This window comes from Babylonia areolata, chromosome 25, assembly GCF_041734735.1.
Source record: "Babylonia areolata isolate BAREFJ2019XMU chromosome 25, ASM4173473v1, whole genome shotgun sequence".
NCBI classification, from domain to species: Eukaryota; Metazoa; Mollusca; class Gastropoda; order Neogastropoda; family Buccinidae; genus Babylonia; species Babylonia areolata.
In genome coordinates, this window is record NC_134900.1 from 1,923,428 (window position 1) to 1,947,500 (window position 24,073).

Genomic DNA, 24,073 nt, shown 5'->3' on the forward strand with positions numbered 1-24,073 from the left:
CCACCCACCCACGCCTGATATGATTTGTGTGTATGTGTGTGCTGAGAATCAGATGATTGAAGTGTTGCTGTGATGATAGTTGTAGTTGTGGACACTGTTATCGACAGCATTGCCTCCAGACTGACTGTGCTTCTTGGCTCGCTTGGCAAGAATGTCCTCCTCCACATTTCCTTCCTAAAATTAGAGATTGTGGCTGCCAAAACTAAGGTGATGAAAGCATCCTGCATGCCACATTACACAGTTCTGTTTCCAGCACACAACTATCAGTTCAACAAACATTACATTGTCAACTTGTCAATCAGTTTAACAGACACTCATTTGTCAGCCAGTTCAACGAACACTCAGTTCAATGAACACTCATTTGTCATCCAGTTCAACAGCACTCATTCGTCAGCCAGTTCAACAGCACTCATTTGTCAGCCAGTTCAGCAAAGACTCAGTTCAACAAACACTCATTTGTCAGCTGGTTCAACAAACACTCAGTTCAACAAACACTCATTTGTCAGCCAGTTCAACGAACACTCAGTTCAATGAACACTCATTTGTCATCCAGTTCAACAGCACTCATTTGTCAGCCAGTTCAACAGCACTCATTTGTCAGCCAGTTCAGCAAAGACTCAGTTCAACAAACACTCATTTGTCAGCCGGTTCAACAAACACTCAGTTCAACAAACACTCATTTGTCAGCCAGTTCAACAAAGACTCCGTTCAACAAACACTCATTTGTCATCCAGTTCAACAAACACTCAGTTCAACAAACACTCATTTGTCAGCCGGTTCAACAAACACTCAGTTCAACAAACACTCATTTGTCAGCCGGTTCAACAAACACTCAGTTCAACAAACACTCATTTGTCAGCCAGTTCAACAATCAGTTCAGTGAGCACTCATTTGTCAGCCAGTTCAACAAACACTCATTTGTCAGTCAGTTCAACAACACTCATTTGTCAGCCAGTTCAACAAACAATCAGTTCAGTAAACACTCATTTGTCAGCCAGTTCAACAACACTCATTTGTCAACCAGTTCAACAAATGATCATTTGTCAGCCAGTTCAGCGAACAGTCAGTTCAGTGAACACTCATTTGTCAGCCAGTTCAACAAGCAATCATTTGTTAGCCAGTTCAAACAATCAGTTCAGTGAACATTCATATGTCAGTCAGATCAACGAACACTCATTTGTCAAACTGAAAGTAGTGTACTGGAAAGAAAACAATTCCATCTTTTCTGTACTGTTGGTTAGATTGTTTCGCAGGGATTACATATGAACCAGGAATTGTTTCGCAGGGATTACATATGAACCAGGAATTGTTTCGCAGGGATTACATATGAACCAGGAAGACTGCATCTTCTGTCTTTTTTTTTTCTTTTTTTTTTTTTAAGGGAGTTTAGGGGGCAGTTGTACAATTTAGCCATGTCTTTCACATACTTGTGTGATTAATGACCTGAAAATTATGATTAATTGTTAGCTAGAGTGGGCTGACGGTAGTAATGACTGTGTGCGTTATTCACAGCGTATACTTACTTGATTTTTTTTTTTAACATGAAAAATATGAAGAGAGAGAACTAGTGTTGTCAGCTGGCTAATACCCAGCAGCACCTCTGTGTGTTCATTGTCATGATGATGATGATGATGATTTGGATACATAAATATACAGCGCCTGATCCCAGTCGGGGACCAAGGTCTAAGCACTTTACAAACAATACAACAGGCTGCCTACGTGGGTAGAGCTGACCGACAGCGGCCACTGGGCGCTCATCATTTGTTTCCAGTGTCATTCAGTCAGGTTTCTGTCTTGCACACATATACACATACAGACATGTAACATTTTACATGTATGACCATTTTGTTTATTTGCCCCCACCACATAGGCAGCCATTTTCCTTTTGTGTGCATGGTGGGTATGTTCTTGTTTCCATAACCTATTGAACGCTGGCATGGATCACAGGAACTTTAACGTGCGTATTTGATCTTCTGTGTGCATATACACACGAAGGGGCTTCAGGCACAAGCAGGTCTGCACATATGTTGACCTGGGAAGATCAGAAAAATCTCCACCCTTTGCCCACCTGGAGCCATCACCAAGATTAACGTAAAAACCCAGGAACCTCAGATTGAAAATTCAATGCTTTAACCACTCAGCTGTTACATGCAGGTTGACAGGCATCCAACCAAAACCCTCTGATTGAAAATTCAACGCTTTAACGGCTCAGCCCTTGCGTGCAGGTTGACAGGCGTCGAACCAAAACCCTCAGATTGAGAAATCCAACGCTTTAACTGCTCAGCCCTTGCGTGCAGGTCGACAGGCATCGAGCTCCACGTGCAGCAGCGGTTCCGCTGGGTCCACTTCCGCCACGACGCGGAGCCGCTGCGAAACCTGCTGGCCCGGCACTTCCTGCGGCGCCTCTATCACCTGGGTAACGGCCGTCTGCCGGCGGCGGACGACCCCCTGCTGCGGGCGACGGAGTGGATCATCTGCATCTGGCAGCGTCTGAACGACAGCCTGGGGAAGCTGGGGCTGCCTGACGTGGTGCTGGGCCCCTGCTCCTTCTTCAAGTGCCCCCTGGAGAGGAAGAGCCCTCAGCTTATCCTGCAGTGAGTGTGTGAGGGAGGGGGTGGGGGGGGGATTGTTGAGTGTGCGTGTGTGAGGAGGAGTGGTTGTATGGGGGGGATGTTTCTTGTTGGGTGTGTATGTTATGTGTGCGTGTGGGGGGGGGGGGGATTGGGGATTGGGGGGCACGCATGTGTGTGTGTGGGGGGAAAGGGGGGGGGGGGCATGTGTGGGGGTTGGGTGAGGGGATGTGCGTGTGGGGTTGTTTGTGTATGGTGTGTATGTGTGTTGATGAAATTGTTCAGCTGGCGGGATCATCGATCGAAATGGGTTTGATATTTTGGCTTTCAATATTGAAGCAAGTTGAGAGTGACTGAGTGTTCAACATTATTTTCTGATCATCCTTGCTCTGTATGTTTGTGTGTGTTGACAAAATTATTCAGCTGGTGGGGTCATGGAATGAAATAGCTTTAATATTTTGGCTTTCAGGTATTGAAGCATGTTAGAGTGACTGATAGTGTGCTGAGTGTTCAAATTTATTTTCTCATCATCCTTGCTGTGTGTGCGTGTGTGTGCGTTGACAGAATTGTTCAGCTGGTTGGCGTTATTGATCGAAATAGCATCAGCATTTATTTCTTGGCTTTGCGTATTGGAGCAAGTTAGAGTGAGTGATGGAAATATTCAGCTGCTTGGGTTAATTGATCGAAATAGCATCAGTATTTAGTTTTTTGCTTTGCATATTGAAGCAGGTGAGAATGAATAACAAAAATGTTCAGCTGGTTGGGTTAATTGATCAAAATAGCATCAGTATTTAGTATTTGGCTTTGCGTATTGGAGCAAGCTAGAATGAATGACGGTGATTGTCTGCTAACTGTTTGTGTGAACACAGGACGCATGTATTGAAATGAAAATGTTTAGAAAGATAGGAAATGCAAAAAAAAAAAATCTAGTTGCTTGGATGCACAGGTTCCAGGAATGGAAGATAGTTGCTGAAAAAGGAGGGGTTAGAGAGGGGAGTGGGGGGGAGGAAAGGCGATGCATTGTCACGCAGAAGGGAGGTAATATACTGAGGGAGGTCACTAGCCATAGCTCCTTTCAATTCCTCCACCTGAGCGGAGTGATATTTTGCACAGGACAGGAATCAGGCCCCTGCTGGAATCTGCACCAGTGGGTCACAAGAAATACGTTAGATTAAACATAATTTTTTAAGGGGGGGGGGGGGAGGAAAAAATCCCTTTAAATTGTGCCCATCTCTTTGTGGTTAATTAAAGGGATAACCTGTCTGGTGCTGTGCAGGTGGGTGCAGGAGCTGTGGAACTCGACGATCGCCCAGCAGGTGCGCGAGGCAGTGAAGAAGGGAACGGGCAGCGAGGCGGGGACGGGGGGGCAGCAGAAGGTGGCCAACACCGCCCTCTATGTCCTCATGCAGCGCTCCATCGTGCTGTCCTGCCCTCTCCCACTTAAAGGTGGGCACCATATTTCGTTTGTTGTTCCCTCCTAGTCCCCGTCCCTCCCCTAGGGAATTTATGGAATGGTCCTTTGTCCTGTCCAGCCCTGCCCTGTCCTGTCCTGTCCTGTCCTGTCCTGTCCTGCCATGCCCTGTCCTGCCCTGCTCTGTCCTGTCCAGCCCTGCCCTGCCCTGTCCTGTCCTGTCCTGTCCCATTCAAGGTTCACAACATTTTGTTTTGTCCCCCATAACCCCCTCCTCTATGCAATGCTCCATTGTCCTGTCCTGTCCTGTCCTGTTCTGTCCCATTCAAGGTTTGCACCATTTTGTTTTGTCCCCCCTGACCCCCTCCCCATGCAATGCTCCATTGTCCTGTTCTGTCCCATTCAAGGTTTGCACCATTTTGTTTTATCCCACCCCCACCCCCACCCCCCTGGGATCATTATTTTATATTGTATTAGGCCTACTCGTTGTCACAACAGATTTCTCTGGGTAAAATTTGGACTGCTCTCTCCAGGGAGAGTGCATTTCTACAGTGCAGCACCACACGTTTTTTTTGTTTTTTCTTTTGTTTGTTGTTTTTTGGGGGTTGTTATTTTTTGCGGGGAGGGGGGGGAGAGTCTGCAAGTGTATTCATTTTCCTATCTTCTTCTTCTGCGTTCATGGGCTGCAACTTCCACGTTCACTCGTACATACACGGGTGGGCTTTTATGTGTATGACCTTATTTACCTGCCATGTAGGCAGCCATACTCTGCTTTCAGGGATGTTTTCCTATCAAAGTGGATCGTTCACCCTCCACTCCTGTGTGCAGAAAAAGAAGACTGCCTCTGCATGTGTTACATTATGTCACTTTACATGCATTGATATTTTATTCTTTTATGCTTCACCCTCACATAAACTGCACGTATAAACATTTTAAAACAGTTATATCATTTTATATACATTGATATTTTATTCTTTTATGCTTCACTCCCTCATTCCCTATGCACAGAAAAAGAGGTCTACCTTCAGGGCTTCAGCGGCAGCAACGAGCTTGACCTTCCCTTCAAGTCGGACAGAGGGGATAGGCGGGAATCCAGCGGCGGGGTCATGTCGCAGCTGACAGGTCGTCAGGTCAAAACGGCTCATCGCTCGGAGCCGGAGAGGGAAGGTGGTGGTGCCACCTCTCTGTCCTCGGCTGGAGCGTCGACAGCACGGCTCAGTGTCACCACAAGCAGAGGACAGAACCGCCAGGCCTCTGCCACCCCTGGGAACAGAACGCCGAATAAGCACAGGTGAGTAGTGGTTGGAAAGACGGGTGATGACTGTGGTAGTTGTGTGGGGTCGCAGGTGAAATTGCTGATGTGTTGGAAAGTGTTACAGGCTGGTAGGAATGGTTGTAGTATCTGTAGTTACACATTTTTGATGCTTGGATCTGAGTTTTGATATGTTTGTACATGGACAAGGCACACACACACACACACACACACACACACACACACACACACACACACATTCACACACACACACATTCACACTCACACACACACACTCACACACACACACACACACACACACACACACACATTCACACACACACACACACATTCACACTCACACACACACACACACACACACACACACACACACACACACACACACACATTCACACACACACACACTCACACACACACACTCACACACACGCACACACACGCGCGCGCACACACACACACACACACACACACAAACACTCATCAGTCCTGTCTGAACCCCCAGCCCCACCCCCACCCTCCTCTCCCAGACAGTAATTATCTGCTAGTGTATTAGTAACAGAAGATTCAAAACACAGTTAACTTTGTGCTTACCTGTCAGTGTGTCTGTGACATGAGATTCAAAACACATTTAACATTGCGCCCAACTCTTTACGCCCCCCATCCCCATACTCACCACCCCACCTCAGTTCCCTGAAAACCTAACCATAAACCTTGTCTCACAAAGCTGTACCTCTTCTACAAAAAGCAACACTGTGTGTGTGTGTGCGTGTGTGCGTGTGTCACCCCCCTAGGGAGGAGAGAGGGCGCTCCTTGGAGCTGTACACTGGCAGTAACATCAAGCGCCGCAGCCTGTCCGAGTCCAGTATGAACAAGGCCGCCCGCCGCCTCGAGCAGCAGGAGGAAGAGGAAGAGCAGCGGCGGCGCCACCTGCTGCAGTCCACAGGCCAGGGTTCGGCGGCAGCAACTCCCATGACCCTGTCGCACCACGCCAAGGTGCCCAAGCTGGAGGTTCGATCCTCGAAAATTCTCTCCCTGTCCAACTCATTCAAGACCTCCCCCTCCTCCTCCTCCTCCTCCTTGCCCAGCCCCATTGCTGGGTTTGAGGGAAAGAGCGGACGTGTCAGTCCTTTACACCTACCAGGTCGTCTGTCGTCGTCATCGTACCATCATCACTATCATCATCATCACCATCACCACCACCAGCACAAAAAGTCGCGGTCCTCGGAGAACATTTCCCCCAGCGGGCTTTACTCGAGCAAATCTCTGTCCCCGAACCCCTTCTCCTTCTCCCTCAGCACGCCCAAGTCCAGCCTGGTTTCTTTCAAGTTCTTTGACAAGTCGTCGGCATCATCATCATCGTCGTCGTCATCGTTGGAATCGTCGGTTCTGTCCCCACCATCCACAGTGTCGGATAGTGGTGGGGGTGGTGGTGGACCAGACTCGAGCGGTGTGCAGACACTGTCCACACAGACAGTAGGCCCTGCTTCAGTGGTGGTGGTGCCCAGCTACAGTGGCCAGGAGGCGGCTGGTAGAGTGTGAGTGATGGTGTGTGCAGGTGTATCAGCCACCGAGCTATTTTTGTCTTTCTGCTGTTTGATAGTGTGAAACCAGTGTTATAGCTGCTGTCACTTTCTCAAGATTTGACTCTCTGTGAAGTGTCGGCAGTGAAAAATGGTACTTGAACACTGCTTCACTTTCAGTTTTGGCTTTGTGAAGTGTCAGAAGTTGTGAAATGTCTGGGAGTGAAAGTGACACTAGAACTGTGCTTCACTATAAGTTTTGATGTTTTTTGAAATGTCTGCAATGGAAATGTACCTGAACAATGCTTGACTTTCGATTTTGAGTTTGTGAAGTGTCCGCAGTGAATGTGACACAAGACCAGTGCTTCACTTTAAGTTTTGATTCTGTGAAGTGTCTGCAATGGAAACATATTGAACAGTACTTCATTTAAGATTTTTGACTTTGTGAAGTGTCAGCAGTGAACAGAGAGGTGCACTGAACTTGTTACCACACAGAAGGTGTTAAAATGTTCGCTCCAGTCAAGAATGATACAGAGGCGCCGTCAGATAAAGACATTGTGATGAATCTTAGCGTGCCTTCACATGGCCGATTTGCATCGTATGGTTTTGGTTGGTAAGCTGAGAGCTACATGTATGTATTTTACTGTGCAGAATGTACAGGTGGGTCCATTGTTTGCATGACACCTAATGTTTGTTGACTCTAAAAGTCATCAGCAGATCTCCCATGGTTAGATAAGGTTTGTTAGCGATGTTCTTTCATGTTGATGAATTGATTCATTTGATGACAGTGTGGGATTGTTCCCTGTGATGAACAAATCATGTGGACGTTTTTTTGGGGGGTTTTCTTTTCAGGGGGAGGGTAGTGGAGGGGGGGGGTCTATTTTGTGATTGTCTTGCAAGTTGTATTTCCTCTGGACATATCTTGTAAGCCGGTTTATTGAGCCATCTTTTCCAGGAAAAAATGAGTAAATACTTTTTCAGTAGAGAGAGTGAACAGCAGTAAGAATGGTAAATGGTGTGAAACTGATCTTCTGAAGATTATTTTTCTTCTTTTTTTTTTTTTTTTTTTTTTCTTTTTGCAGTTTGGCCAACTGATTGTGACTATATTATATTTTTGGGGTGCTTTCAACATGGAGAGTAAATTTGTGTGACACATGGTTGATATTTTTTATCATGTAAAGAATTATAAGAATGATAAATCAGTGAGCAAATTTTGAGGTCTTCTTTTGAGTATGTTTCTCTTGTTTTGGGTCCATGAACTGTGTTGCAAGTTAGAATACTTTCAGTGCATACCGCGTGGGTGTAGTTGTTGTGACTGGCCATTACTTGAGAGCTGTTGTGTCCATTATAACCAGCTATTTACCTACACACTTGGCTTGATCGTTTACCATCTTTATGTTTTCTTTTCACTTTTCAGAATATCAAAGGTCAGAGTCCAGCGACAGGGACAGTTATTTTGGTTTTCTTTTCTTTTCTTTTTTTTATTCCATAAAAAAATATTATATCGCAAATATTGAAATTGAAAAGATATACAGGATATTGAATGAACGCCATGTACTAATCAAACATTTATGATTTGATTTTTGGAAACGAAATTCGATGTTTAGCGCAGATAACTGGAAGGATATTCTCTTTATTCACGACTGGTCAGTTGACCAGGCCTTTGTGGCAATATTCCCCACAGTCAACTGTCAGATGCTTGTGAACTTTTGTGATCTAGTTGTACCGATTCTCCACACTCAACTTTCAGATGCTTGTGAACTTCTCTTTGCAGATGTTTATACTTGTACGTACACATGCACACTTACACATATGCATGCATGTGCATGGATGCACACATAAACATATATATGCATGCAGACGCGCACACACACACCCATGTGGAAATCTTTGCCAACCCAGTAACACATGGACAAACACATGTACATGCGTTTGTCCATGTGTGGATATTTTGTATGAATATATTGCAGTTTTATATGTGTGGTTGTGTGTGTATTTGCATATGTGAGATTATTGTAGTGTTATTGAAATCATTATATTTTGGGTTTTTTTATGTAGTCATAATGGTACAACGTTTCAAAATACAACATGAACTTTTTGATTAGATCTGAAGAACAACGGATTAATAATCTTTTTTTCAAAATGCATTTAAACTGTCTATAATATATATGGATCAAGGAAGAACGAACAAAGTTGCCACAAAAAACAACAAGCGGAATTGGAGACAAATTGTCAAGGTCACTTGTGTCTGATTAGCAAGGGACATAACTGTGAGGGCAATTTCTCTGATGCCTGGATGAAGAGTGAACAAAGAGACGGTGACAGAATGACGACCATTAAGAACAGAGAACAACTGTAATGGGATATTCTCAGTGTTGGTGTGGTGCGTGAACATATGTGATATGTGACAGCATGCATGTGCATGTGTTTGTGTGTGTGCATGTGTGTGTGTGTGCATAGATCATGATACACAGTTTTGAGGTTGTTGGATTCCTTTGTGTTTTTCTAGTTTGTGTGTATGAGGTTGTTTTTTTTGTTTTTTTTTGTGCTTTTTCTTACATTTTCAGTTGATTACCAGATAACATAAACAACTTTTTTGTGGTTTTTTAGCTGTCTCAAAAGAGTTAGTCGATCACTCCACTCCACGCCCTCCCCTTGCCCACTATTTTCCATGACTATCTGACTCTTCAGGAGCTCACAGAGTGTTGTTTAAGTTTTTCCTGCTTAACTGGAACAGTGCTGGTTTATGGCTAACTTTGAGTTGTACGTTACGGTGGTGGTGTTTTAGATCTATCGAACAACTCAGTGACCTGTGATATCATATACTTTGGTTCATGAATTTCATATCAGTTGTTATTCATCAGTTCAGAACTTTTTGCGGGGAGGGAGGAAGGGGTGTGGGAGGGGGTGGGGGGGCATAGGGGGCAGGAATGACACCGCCTATATCTGAATGTTCATGGCATTATTAAAGCTTCACAGTAAGATATTTTTTGACAAAGGAAAAATTGTTTTCAATGAAATACAACCATATGTTCACAGTAAACAGAGGTTCAGAGTATGTGTATTCACACACGAAAAAGTGTATTCAATGTAACCCACTCATTTTGTATTAATCCTTGCATCAGCATGATGACTGAATTTGAACATTTCTTGATTTTGGCACTGTTTGCTGATCATCTTATATAGCAGAGTGTCAGTTAGCATTAATGTTATGCGATTTTCTGATGTATTGCTTACTATACTGCATTGGTTGTGTTGAGATGTGAAATTTTGAAGGTTCTGTGTTGTGACTGCACAAATTAATGGCATTTAGCAGACTTGTTTGTTAACGTCAGTAGTGCTGATCTTAAGTACGCATAATGTTTACTGTATTGGACGCCGTATCTCGTATGATTCTCGGCAAAGTGAGAAACAAATGAATCAGTAGTGAATGAATAAGGAAGTCTTCCAGGCTTATGTGTCAGTATGCAAACACAGATCATTTTATATTTTTCCACAGTATCCAGAAGGATCCTTTTTACAATTTTTTGTAACCTGGAGATGGTAAATTAAGCAGATGGGCTGAAGTCCTCATCACAGCCTAGCCTAGCTGTAAGGAACTTAATGGTTAAGATGACATGGCATGAACTGTGTTTTTTTTTTTTTTTTCAGATTTGTGTTTAACCTTCGCTGGCTGTCGCTTTTGACTACACATGGAAGCTCATGTGGGTCGTCCATGACCCATACCGCTGTCGCTTTTGACTACACATGGAAGCTCATGTGGGTCGTCCATGACCCATACCTCTAACGAGACAAAAACCTGTATATTCCTCCAAAGCTTGTGTGGGTCATGCACGACCCATACTTTGTAAAGAGACAAAAACCTGTATATACCTCCAAAGCTTATAGCAAAATATAGAAAAGGAAAACATATCGTAACAACTGATTACACACACACAAAAACACATACACACAAACACATACACTCAGAAGAAACACATGCTCACGCATTCACACACACGTACATACACACACACACACACACCTACACACACCCACACACAACTGATCACACACACACAAACGCATAACACCACATGCACATATATACAAACCCTACTTATGCACACAGAGATAGATAGAGAGAGAGACTGAGACAGAGAGAGAGAGACTGAGACAGACAGACAGTGAGACAGAGAGAGAGAGCATCCTATACACATGCAATCAAAGATATTCAGTCACACAGGTACATGATGTTAGAGAAAGGGATGGAAGGAGGTTATAGCTGAAGACAGGCGAAAGGGATGCGGCGGGGAAGGGGGGGTGGTAGTGGGAGAGTAGCAGGGTAGTGAGGCTATTGAAAGTAAAACTTCTTTATTTTCATTCACTTCACTAATTGCAAATTAAACCTTCTGAAATCACTATTAAAAAGGTATGGGTCATGCATGACCCACACAAGCTTTCGAGGGATGACCACGTTTTTTCCTCTTTAAAAAGCATGGGTCATACATGACCCACACAAGCGTCTGTGTGTAGTTAAAACGCCACCTTTAATTACTCATTAACTAATTAATGAATTTTTTTTTTTTAATTTTGGCCTTTTAGGTGTAGGAAGCATTTCTGAAATTTCATAGAAAAATATAAAGAATTGGCTGAGATATTTGCATTTTTGTACCCTTCTGCGTCGTGTACGACCCACGATAACCAGCGAAGGTTAACGTGGCACAGTAGCCGAGTGGTTTAAGCGTTGGAATTTCAATCTGAGGGTCCCGGGTTCGAATCACGGTAACGGCACCTAGTGGGTAAAGGGTGGAGATTTTTCCTATCTCCCAGGTCAACATATGTGCAGACCTGCTAGCGCCTGAACCCCCTTCGTGTGTATACACACGCAGAAGATCAAATACGCACGTTAAAGATCCTGAAACCCATGTCAGTGTTCGGTGGGTTATGGAGACACAAAAATACCCAGCATGCATGAACCATGACAGAGTCATTGGCAAGTCGATGTTAGTCGTGTAACGGAAAGAAGAAAAAAAAGAAGAATTTTTTTACTCACTTGTGCAAACAAAGTGAGTCTATGTTTTAACCAGGTGTTCGGTTGTCTGTGTGTGTGTGTCTGTCTGTGTGTGTGTCTGCGTGTCCGTGGTAAACTTTAACATTGATATTTTCTCTGCAAATACTTTGTCAGTTGACACCAAATTAGGCATAAAAATAGGAAAAATTCAGTTCTTTCCAGTCATCTTGTTTAAAACAATATTGCACCTCTGGGATGGGCACAAAAAAATAAAAAAGAAGCCTAATTATATGCAAACTGCATTTACTGTTATATTTATATTTTTTGTATTCTCTAAACTTGGCACTTTGATCTGATATTCTGACACAACAACAAGAGCAGTCATTAATATCATTTTTTGTTCAAACAGGAACTTCTTTTGCTGAGCATGGAAGTTATATTTATTTTGCAAACGTTTTGGTGCAGATAGTAAAAAAGGGAAATTACTCTGTAATTAATGCTAGGGGACTTAATTTGCCACAAGTGAGTCTTGAAGGCCTTGCCTCTCTTGTTTTATCTTTTTACGTGGGCAGCCCTGTGTGTACAGCTGGACAATAAGCTAGGGTGAGCTGTCCGTCTCCTGTGAGATTCTCCTCAGCAAACAGAAATTGCAGGGTGTTAAACACAGGGCTAAGGTGTTCAAATAGTCGCCATATAATCCAACTTTTTTTCACTTCCATGTACTGATCACTCTTTTTTTTTTAAATCTAAACCATCATGTCTTCAGGTTCATCTGTTGTCAGCTTCTGTCTCACTGAGTCAGTGGTGGAACATCTGTAATCATTGCAAAGAGCAAGTCAGATTTATTGCCGTAACAGATAATGGTTGGCTTTGTATAAAATGTTTAAGTATTATCAGCATTTTTTTTGTTTCTTTTTTTTCATTCAGCTATTTTGTTATGATCAGGTCAGTCTGCTAATAATGTGAATGATTTGTTGTTGTTGTTTTTTTAATCACAACCATTGTATCATGTTACTGTTTGATACAGTATGTATCTATTTTGACTTGTGATTGTTGCAGGGTTGTCTGATGGCAGGGCCAGTTGGTACTTTTTCTCCACTGAGATTGTTCTCAGGATAAAGTAAAATACAGTACTGGTACAAGTTTAGGCAACTGGCTGGTGTTTTTAAGATATATGGCTTCAACTCACAATTTGAGTTGTTTTAATCTCTCTTTTGTCTTTCACTCTCTCTGGGTGTGTTTGTGCAAATGTGTGTGTGTTTCCCTCTCATTAATCTGGTGGAAACGGCTGTGATTGAAATAAATCTAAACACAAAGAGAAATGAACATGCTTAGTATTGTGTAGTTGACATCTTCCCAGCAACTTGTCTTCTTGCCAAAGATGTCATTTTTTGTGATCTTTTCTTCTTCTTTTTCTTTTTTTTTTTTATTTGCATGCTTATTAGTTTTAATCTAGGAGTTTATTTGTTGACAGCATTTACCATCCTTGTCTTAGTCTAGTCTTGTGTATCACTGGCTAGACTTTGTTATTTGTTGATTATTTATCTTTTTTAAAGAACTTGCCAAAGTATGCTGTGCTGTGGTGTGTAGGTGTGTGTATGTGTGTGTTCTTATAATCATATACAAGCTTATTGTGTGTGCCAACACAAATGCACCTGACATATACTGATATAGCTCATACATACATATATATATATATATATATATATATATATATATATATATATATATATATATATATATTCAGACGTGACAAGCGCCATAGTTCACTTTATATCTAGTCCAGATGAAAATTGTGTACACAAAAAGATGACCTTGTAGTAATCACCACACTGGTATTAATAAGATGACATTATTGTAGACATGAAACAATTACCAATGTAACCAGGATTACATTATCTTAAACATCAAACTATTATCAATGTTAATAAGAAAAAAATATATTATCTTTTACACCATCCCACTATCAGTGTAAACAGGATTACATTCTCTTTGACACCAAACCATTACCTATGTAAACAAGACAACATAATCTTTGATGCCAACACATTACTAATGTAAACAGGAAAACATTGTATTTGACACCAAACCTTTTCCAATATATACAAGACAACATTATCTTTGATGTATCTACACATTACTAATGTAAACAGGCCACAGAATGATTCAGCGTTTATAGCTTTTAGAGGCATTGGCGGACCGGGCAAGACGGCTCGTCTTTTCACTGTTAGCCGCGCGAAATTTGGCCAAGCAGAGCAAACCGATAGGCCTAGTTTGCATCAGTTTGACATGGTAAGTATATGTATCACCAAACATGGAGTATAATACAAACTCCTCCTTTTGACACCAAACCTTTACCAGTGTAAACAGACAACATTAACTTTTGACATATATTCTACTTCACTTGAATGGTTGAAATCTTACTTGACGGACAGGAAATTGTTTATGTTTGTCAGCAATTTGTCCATCATACTCTCTTCATCTTCTTTTTGGTGCCTCTCAAGGCTAAGCGCTTGGTCCCGTTTTATTTATCATGTATACCACCTCTCTATAAATTATTATATATGACACCAAACCGTCTATTTTTCCTTCGTTTTTCATCATCATTGTATTCCTCTTGGGAAAACAAACCTTTTCCACATCTTCATGGAATTTCAAGAACTGAAGTTTGTGAAATAATGTTTTGAAATGTATTTATGAATGTTAAAAAAAAAAAGAAAAAAAGATGAAATGTTGTATCTGAATTTTTTGCTTTACATGACGATGTGGAACAAAGCTGAATTTTATTTATATGGTGTTGTGGAAAAGCTGCACAGAGGTGGTTTACAGTCATGTATGTATACTATAAATATATATAATTTATTACTTCATGGTATTTTTGAGAGAGAAAAAAGTGCATAGTTTCAATTGTGTTCATTTATACATACCTTTGCATACTCTTTTATTCCATTTTCCTCATGATTCTCCATACAGGTACTGAGGCACACTAAGTGATACCCCCTGCCCCCCTGCACCCCCTCCCACCCCACCCTCCCCACACACACACTCTTCCCGTGGGATTCCAGGGTTCTTTCAGACTGATAGCATCCCCACCTTCTGGAAATCCTGTGCTGGGAATTTCCTCTTTTCTATCGTTCTCCTTATTTCTGCCCTTTTTTTTTTTTTTTTTCACTACTATCTCCTTTTTTCTGCCTTCCCAATCCATTCCCTTTTCTTTTTTTGAGCAAGCCTTTATTTGTTTCAGGTTTTTTGTTTTTTGTTGTGTTTTTTCCTCTCTCTCTCTTTTTTTCCACAGTCATCATGTACTATCTGTGCTGTTTTGCTCTGGCAACTAGGTAGTGAAATTGTAAACACTGAGATGGGCACTAGCTGTCCATTTTGCAGTATTATTTGGCAATATGGCCTTTTTATATTTGGCTTTGAAGTATTTTTTTATCTTTTTTTTTAATAATTTTCTGAAATCTAGGGATGATGAATCAAGCAGATGGGCTGACAATCTCGGCCTTGTTGTATTTGCCACAGGGAGCTATATGGTTATGATAATATGTCATGAACTGTGATTTGTGGGTTTATCTTGGTGTTTTTTTTCTCTCTTATTTTTTTTTTTTTTTTTTTTTTTTTTTTTTTCTGACGGTTCTGTGTTGATGCGGTTGAGCATTTGTTTGGTTTGACTGTCCTGATATGGCCCTGCGTGGCCAGCTGGACTAATAAGCAGCAAACAATAAACAAATTCATAAACAAGTAAAACACAATGTGGGAAAAGTCTTGACTTCTTGTCTCTACTAACCCATAGCTTCTGGAAATTATATGCTGGAAATTTCTGGGGGTTGTTTTTTGTTTTTTTTCTATCACTCCCTCTGTTTCTGGTTGTTATTTTTCTTCCTGTCGTCTCTTCCTTTGTTAGTTTCTCCCATGCTGGTCCATTCACCCTTTTTTTTCCCCTGATAGTATTGATGTTGTTGTTTTTTTCCTAGACTTGATGATCGAGTGTTCTTGCATTGTTGTGTTCTGGGTTTTTTTTAGCGCCTAGGGCGTTTGATTGCCTGCTAGCATTTTTTGGGGGTTTTTTTTTGGTTTTTTATCGCTGTGTTCATTATATAACTTTGTTAGCTATCTATGTTTGTTTGTATTCAGGTTTGGTTTGGTTTTGTTGTAGTTTTGTTGTTTGGGTTTTTTGGTTTTCTTTTTTTGTTGTTGTTGTTGTTGTTAATCCTCTGGTGGAAACTGACGGTATGGTCAACATCAATACGCATGAATATGATTGTACTTGTGCCTTTTTTTTTCTCCCATTTTCTTTGTTTTCAGGGTCTGTGGAATCAGTGTTGGAAATGTTTTCAGCCGTGGTTTGTCCCTTTGTGGTCGGCTTGGCTGTTGACTAGGAAGCAATGATGATAATGTTTGTAATACCCTTGTCCTGGTGGAGTTGTGGCCTGGTGGTAATGCGTTCGTCTAGGAAGTGAGAGAGTCTGAGGTTGTGAGTTCAAATCCAACTCTCGACTAGAATTTTCTCCCCCTCCACTGGACTTTAAGGAGGTCTGGATGGTAGACATTCAGATGAGATGATAAACCGATGTCCAGTTTTTATAGCATGCATGTAGCGCATATAAAGAACCCATGGCAACAAGAGAGTTGTCCCTGGCAAAATTTTATGGTGAATTCCACTCTAATGTTCATGCATGTGTGTGTGTGTGTATGTTTGTGCGCGCGCACACACATGACTGCAGCCTGACTGAATGACACAGAAATGAATAATGAGCACCTAAAGACAGGTGCCAGTTCTATATTTATATTGAAGAGTGACAGCAAAACTTCTCAACTTTTGTACTACTTTTTCTCTTTTTTCAAGATTTTTTTAAATTCGTGGTGCCACTTGGATAGAAGAGAAAAAAGTATTGATGAAGCTGATTGCAGTAACGAATGATGATGATTCTTTTCCTAAACAGGTAAGAATGGCTTCCAGTCTTTCATTGCGATTCTCACAGAAATGAGAAATAAAACAGAGTGTGTTTCTGCTGTACGGTTTCAAGGCAGGTTGGATTCTCTTGCTGTCTTGCCACGACTTTGACTGCTGAAGGAATGCGAAAGTGAGGAGTGTTTTGCTAGTTTTGTACAGTGAAGGCTGTAACTGGAGTTGGTGTGTGTGTGTGTTTGTGTATGTATGCATGCGTGTGTTTTTATGTGTGTGTTGAGTGTTTTGTTTGTGTGTGTTTAAACAGCTGCATTTTGCCAGTCATAAGGATAAAGGCTCAGTTCTTTCATACGTTTGTTTCCTTACTTTGGTGCATTGTGCGACACGGAGGAAATATCGCAATGTCATTTGAAGGATTTCACAGCATAAGGGTTTGATTTTATTTGTTTGTTGTTGTTGTTGTTTTCTTAGGGGCGTGGGGGGAGAGATTGGATGTTCCTTTGACTTCATCTGTGATGAAAATGGAAATGTCAGTATGAACAAACTTAGTTTTACACAGCAACAATTACACATTAACATGAATCTTAGTTGCCTAGAGGAAAATCCTTGTCCAAGCTTCGGTCCTGTCTCAGTGAGTTTGGATCGCATCCTGTTTCGGTGTTAATGAGAAGTAAAGCTTCACAACATTTGATTATGAATTGAGATGAGCACTTCTTCTTCTTCTTCCTCGTTCACCTCCCATTAGATGAGCAGCCCGGTGTCCTCGATGAAGGCTGCCTTCCGTTGCAGCTCCTCCAGGGTGCCGTACAGCTTGGCTTCCACTGCTGTCGGTGTTGGCCAGTACTTCCTCCTGGATGCTGCATGCGTCGTACAGTCTTAAAGAATGTGGTCAGTTGTCATTGTTCCCTCACCACAAGGGCACTCTCCACTCTGTCCAATGCCAAATTTTGTGTGCATGTGGTGGAGCAGGCGGTTCTGTCCAGTCCTGAGGCGGAAGATCTTAACCTTTTCCCGTCGTTCCAGCAAATGGTATCTGTCTTCTGGGTTATATTTGGGGTGCTGGAGGTGCCACTTTATTCCTTGCTGTGCCTTGATGATTGTCTTGATTAGATGATCACTGAATGAAAACGTAAAAAAACACTGAACAAAGCAGCGACTTCCATCGTTGCTTTTTAAGCATGGCTGATTTTACAGTTCAAAGCAAAAGTACTGCTGTTTTGGGAGATATGGATTCATGTGAATTATTCCAAGCTCAAAACATCTGTGAATATTGTAACGGAGATTAGCACAGAATGCAAATGTGGAAAACGATGAACACAGCATAGGCTTCCACTGTTGCTTTTAAAGCACAGCTGAGGGGACAACAAACTAAATCCACAGCAAAGGTGTACTGCCTCTTTTAGAGAAATGGGTATGAATTATTCCAGACTCTAAAGTCTGTGAACGTTCTATATGTGCATGTAAGCAGGCATGTATGGCTATTTATTAAATTATTTCATATAGTGTAAACAGTCAGAGAGCTCCTCATGGGGTGTATTGTTAAACAAACTTCATAGTATTTGAGTTAATCATGATATGTAATCCAATATTTTGCAGTTCTTTCGTGGATTTGGCATGAGAAAAGTGTATCTATAAGACTGTGGAATATAAGTATTCAGCAAATCAAAGTTGCGTTTCTAGTGTATGCTAAAATTACTGAGGAAGCATGAAGAATTCCCTGGAATAGCTCTGTCATGGGAACCTCATAAATTCAAGATGCCTGAAATATGGTTAAAACAAGGTTTAAAAGGCTTTTGAGAAAAATAATTCTGATGAATAATTATCAGAAGTAAAGATTTTGATGAAAAGAAGTGTAAAACCATCAGGATGAGTTGTAGTGCTGAAGTCAGTGATATCATCAATGCTAATTCACCTCTGGATCTTACTTCCAAAATCCACTGGACAACTTTGTCAATGATCTCTAGAAAATGTACTTTTGATTAGTCTGGCAGGAAAGAAAAGACAAAAACAAGACAAAATTAGCAGTAAAAACATCTGTAGTGATACTTGTTCCGACTTTTGCTTTTGTACCTTCCATAATTAGTTTTTGAATCTCCACTGGGTGTTCTGTCTAAAACTGATTGGAGAATGTCGTAGAATTCTTTCTCTTCCTCTTCTGCAACATTTGTCGATGTGTGGCATTGTATGATGGTAGTTTTCCCTCATATTGACAATATTAAAAAATACTTGCCAATAAAATTACAGGTGATATTTGTTCCCATTCTTGCAGTGCTTAAGCTGACTTTGGAGACAAAAGTAGTTCTGCGCCATGAGTGTGTCGCTTGATGTAGAGAAGATCATCATATCTTCGAGTGTAGTCTGAGATGTTCCTGCCATTTTTTTCACAAAGGCCAAGATTTTTTTTTAGGTTTTTAGTGGCTTTGTTTCATTTGCAACTAGTCTGAGGTGTGTGCATATGAAAAAAACAACAACACTGGATAAACTATGAGACATCAGAGTTGCGTATGTAAAGGAGACAATGACAATGTTAGCATTGTGTACGGGTTGTGTCATGCTGTGGTATATATATATACAGATGGATCAGGTGGAATGTGAATGAAGCAGACAGCAATATGCTCTGACTTTAGTGTGCGGACCAACTTCACTGTGCTGTATCCCCCATACAGTATTGTCCATGTGTCCCGTAATGCATTGTCCATGTATCCCATGATACATTGCTCGCATGATGTATCCGATCAATCATGGTGATTGCCTCAACCCTGGATGATAATTTTTGTGCATTGGTCCCAGGATGCATTGCCTCCATGAATACCATGATGCTTTGCATTATTCGTTGCCTCTGTTTATCCCCCATGTTGCATTGGCCATATACCCACAATGCATTGCCCCATGTATTTTGAAGATATAACCTGGCCCCAGCCGGAGTGAAGAGGGGCCACTGTGTGCATTTCAGTCCCGTCTGATTTGTTTATGAATTATTTGAGCATGAACACTGAACAGTCCCTTTTTGCAGGGTGATCGCTGATGTTCATGGGAATGAATGTCTCTTCTTCATGCAGTTACCAGAAAAATGCATGCTGGGCAATCTCATGGAAAGTTCTTGTTGAACCAATAAAGCTCTTTTTTTTTTCCATTGTTTCGACTATGATGGGTTCTGTCATTTGTTTTGTCAAGAGTTGGTGCGGTAGAGATTATTGTAGAAATGTGATGAGAGTGTGACAACTGAGGTTTACTGTGCAACTAAAAAAAACAGAAAAAGAAAAGAAGAAGAATATGTAAGTGTTCTTCCAGATTTGTGCGTGTTTGAACTGTGTGTGCGTGTGCCAGAGTATTTTATTGGTGGGCTTGTGTGTGTATGGTCTTGTGTTTTCTTTTCATATCAGTTTTTACACATGCATCTTACAATCTTTTTAGTGTCATTATAAAGTGCACAGTGCTCTGCAGTTATGTACTACAGAAATACCCCCATTTAATAATGATAATCTTCCTTCAGCCTTCTGATCCTGACAGCACCTGCTGGGTTAAGGGTCAAGATGTTGTTGATCTCCCAAAGGTGACAGTGTGTTGACAGGGTTCCAATAGATCTATACTTTTTTTTCTTTTTTTTTTAACCCAAACTCCTAAGTTTATAAACGTTCTTAATTCTGGCTCGCTCGTTTTGAAAAAGAAAAAAGAAAAGAAAGAAAAAGCTTCTGCTAGTGTCTGTTTATGTTAATAAAACACTGTAGCGGAATGATCCAACTGACTTTCACTGTAAAAGTTATTATTTATTTATTTATTAATTTTCAAAAAGCCTATCCGAAAAAGATCTTGCCAACTAGGATCATGGAATTGTGTGCAGCAGACGACAATTTATCAAGAGGCATAAGCCGACACTCAAAGTACCGTCCCTTTCATCCAAGTTCCTGGCGCGATGATTATTTTATTTTGACTTCTTCTCTCTTTTATTCCTTCTTTCTTTTCTTTTTTACTCCTTTTTTTAAGTCTGATTTTTTAATCAAAAGCCCGAGTAAACCCTATGACTTGATCTGCAATTTCTGAATATCCTTGTTTATGCATGCGTGTTGAGTTGTGAAGTCCATGACAGTGTCACAGAAACCCGAACAATGCTCGATAAAAATGAAAAAAACAACAACAAAACATCAAATACAATTGATTATTCTCAATGTAAAGCGTTGGGGTAATCTTTTGGGGCATAGTAACTGGGCAAGGTTACACCGGAGTCTCGAGTTGATAAATAGGACTTAGACCTGGTGTATGCGACAGCATTTGAAGCGTAGGATTCGTTAATTTTTGGGGCATAGCAAATTATCTGGGCCATGGGGTCAGTTTGAGACATAGCAGATCTTGACACAGCACTATACTATGCTTCTATAGATCGATCTTTCCAACCGCATTAAACAAACAAGAGAGGCAAGGCCTTCAAGACTCACTTGTGATACACTTTTTTTTTAAATCTAATCGTTAAAATGTGTTCTGTCTTTGTTATTACAAAGCTTCGGGTTAAAAGAAAAGAAAAAAGTCCTAACGGCAGATTCGAACTCCGCGTATTCGGGTGAGAAGATACTGTCTTACCCATTACACTATCGTGGCTCCTTAACTGACATTCAAAAATATTATTATTTAAACATGCTTTTTTAAAGGGCGATAAATCGATTGCGGTATTCGCTGTGAGCACGCTGTTCAAATCATATTATTCTGGTGTATCTTGGGCATTCAAAAAATCCTTAAGGGCAATTAAAAATTCTTTCTAAGTCCGCGGTAAAGGAGACGCGGCTATCGCCGCAATCACACTGCAACATTTAGCCGTTTTCTCTGGATCTAGATAGATGTACAAGTTTCAGTTAGTTACACCTGGTTGACACGGTCGATTCAATTTCTCTTTTATGTTCATTCTAGTTTTATAGTTTTAAAGTTGATATGAAAATTGAGTATTTTGTTAAACTAATAACACGTAGAGCCAAGTACAAGTACTTCTAAACGTCTTATGAAGTGAAAAGGACTTCATTTTGAGAAAAGTCAAGACTGGAAATCTTAAGTTTCATCAATTCAAGGGTATTAACTCACATGGTTTATTATTTTTAACTGTGAATTCCGACTGATTCTGTGGATATTTTTATGGCAGTTTGGGGCATAATACAGTAAGTGATGAGGCGTTCACAAATCTTTCTCTGAATAAATATTTAACAGTCTCCTTCTCCAACTTTCCATCACATGTTATCGTGTATTGTCGATTGAATATAGGATTGAACGGGCAGGTCAACAACTTGAAACAAAATGGCGTCGTTCGCGTTCGCGAAGAATACGAGCACGCACTTTGAATGTGTATAAATATGTGTACGCAATTGATTTTTGCCCATGACCTTCAGGGCTCAGCCAATAGATCTATAAAGTCCACTCCTCGTATTGATTTTAGTATTTTCTGAAAAAGACCACTTGGGCGAATGAACATAGTGAAAGCCCTGTACACTGAGAGTAAAACACACAAGCTTTTTATGTATTGAGTATAATTTCAAAATGTAATGTTTAAGATGAGAAAGATCAGTTTAAAGCAAATTAAGTCCCCTAGCATTAATTACAGATTAATTCCCCTTTTTTACTATCTGCACCAAAACGTTTGCAAAATAAATATAACTTCCATGCTTAGCAAAAGAAGTTCCTGTTTGAACAAAAAATGATAATGACTTCTCTTGTTGTTGTCAGAATATCAGATCAAAGTGCCAAGTTTAGAGAATAAAAAAAAATATAAATATAACAGTAAATGCAGTTTGCATATAATTTGGCTTCTTTTTTTAATTTTTTGTGCCCATCCCAGAGGTGCAATATTGTTTTAAACAAGATGACTGAAAAGAACTGAATTTTTCCTATTATTATGCCTAATTTGGTGTCAACTGACAAAGTATTTGCAGAGAAAATGGCAATGTTAAAGTTTACCACACACACACACACACACAGACAACCGAACACCTGGTTAAAACATAGACTCACTTTGTTTACACAACTGACTTTTCGGTGTCGGACAATGATGAACAGTCAGGTCAGCTTCGTGATGCTCCTTTATTTGTTATCTCAGTTGTCGGACTTGGAACTTTCTCGGGTCAAGTACCATCATAATGTGATAAGTAGGTTATCGCACATAACATGGGGAGGTGGTAAGTACGCATTCACAATCTGTAGCCACACCATGCAAGCCCCACAGTAAATGTTTCAAACTGATTAAAAACAGTCTGCTGGAAAAATAGTTGCAGTGTGTATGTATGTGTGTGTGTTGCACAACCAAGTTCTGACGATCTTCTGTTAGTGTTGGTTTTTTTGTTTGTTTGGGTTTTTTTTTAATTTCCGAGTCGTCCGAATGTTATTGTTGTGCAGAAAAGTTGTCTTCATGTCACAAGGCTTTCCAAGATTTTGAGGTGTGAACCAGTTTTCAGTGGCCGATGTAGGACTTACATTTACCAAGTTTTTTTGTTTTTGTTTTTGTTTTTTTTAGGTTTTTTTTTTTTGTTGTTGTTGTTTTTTGTTGATGTTTTCATTTTTGTGTGTGGATTAATTGAGAACTTTTTTTCTGGTCAATACAACTGATACTGTCAGGACTGCCTTACGTTATGCAGTTTAATGTTCAAGTATGACGTTTGTGAAGTATATATACAATTCAAACTGAATTATCATTTGTGAGAGAGATTTGAATAACGTAATTATGCACAGTGAAAGCATAAAGAGGCCATATAAGACACCCATTATTGAGGCAAAATAAAAAAGTTGAAAAACAAAGAGAACAAAAATAATAAAGATACCAGCCACTGTGGCAAGATGTATAGTGTAGTGTCCGGTCCCGATTTGCCTATTCCCGTTTTGCCTATTGGTATAAACTGGTGATGCCAGTTCGCGAATGTACTCATTTGCTGTGCCGGGGGGTGTGTGTGTGGGTGTGAGGGAGGGAGAGAGAGAGAGCATGCGTGAATCTGTTAAAAAAAAAGGGGAGGGGGGGGGGGGAGAGCGCACTTTCTTCGTCAGTTGCTGGCCCAGTCTCTTTGTGTTGACGGCCTGTCTGGAGAGGTAGGCTACCAGTAATTTTGAAACAACAAAATGTGTCTACCTCTCTTAATTCCTTTAGACACTGACAAAGCTTGATTTTTTTCTAAACTGAATTGCACTTGATTCCCTCGGAAGTCAATGTCGTTAGTTAAAGCACTCTTTAATATTTCGCCGCGCCCTGTCTCAAAACCCGTAGAGAATGATTATTATTACAAGTGGTCATAGAAGCTGATAGTGGTATCTGAGAGAGAGAGAGAGAGAGAGAGAGAGAGAGAAGGGGGTAGGGGGCTGAATAGGCGAAACGGGACAGGCGGGTAGGCGAAACTGACAAAGACTCGGAGTCCAACTTCCAAGAGGCCATTGAT

General features: G+C 40.8%; 2 protein-coding genes across 2 annotated transcripts in view; both read left to right on the forward strand.

The window, feature by feature from the left end:
- The window catches only part of LOC143299996 (cortactin-binding protein 2-like), a 48,721-nt gene extending 41,917 nt beyond the window's left edge, over window positions 1-6,804 (forward strand). Inside the window, exons 20-23 of the mRNA XM_076613551.1 lie at window positions 2,298-2,594; window positions 3,847-4,016; window positions 4,990-5,272; window positions 6,046-6,804. Coding sequence (XP_076469666.1) covers window positions 2,298-2,594; window positions 3,847-4,016; window positions 4,990-5,272; window positions 6,046-6,793 — 1,498 coding nt within the window. The 3' untranslated portion in view covers window positions 6,794-6,804. The remainder of the gene's footprint in view (window positions 1-2,297; window positions 2,595-3,846; window positions 4,017-4,989; window positions 5,273-6,045) is intronic.
- A 16,127-nt stretch (window positions 6,805-22,931) lies between these two features.
- The window catches only part of LOC143299815 (uncharacterized), a 3,666-nt gene continuing 2,524 nt past the window's right edge, over window positions 22,932-24,073 (forward strand). The window contains exon 1 of the mRNA XM_076613271.1: window positions 22,932-23,132. The gene's annotated coding sequence lies outside the window, so the exon portion shown is untranslated. The remainder of the gene's footprint in view (window positions 23,133-24,073) is intronic.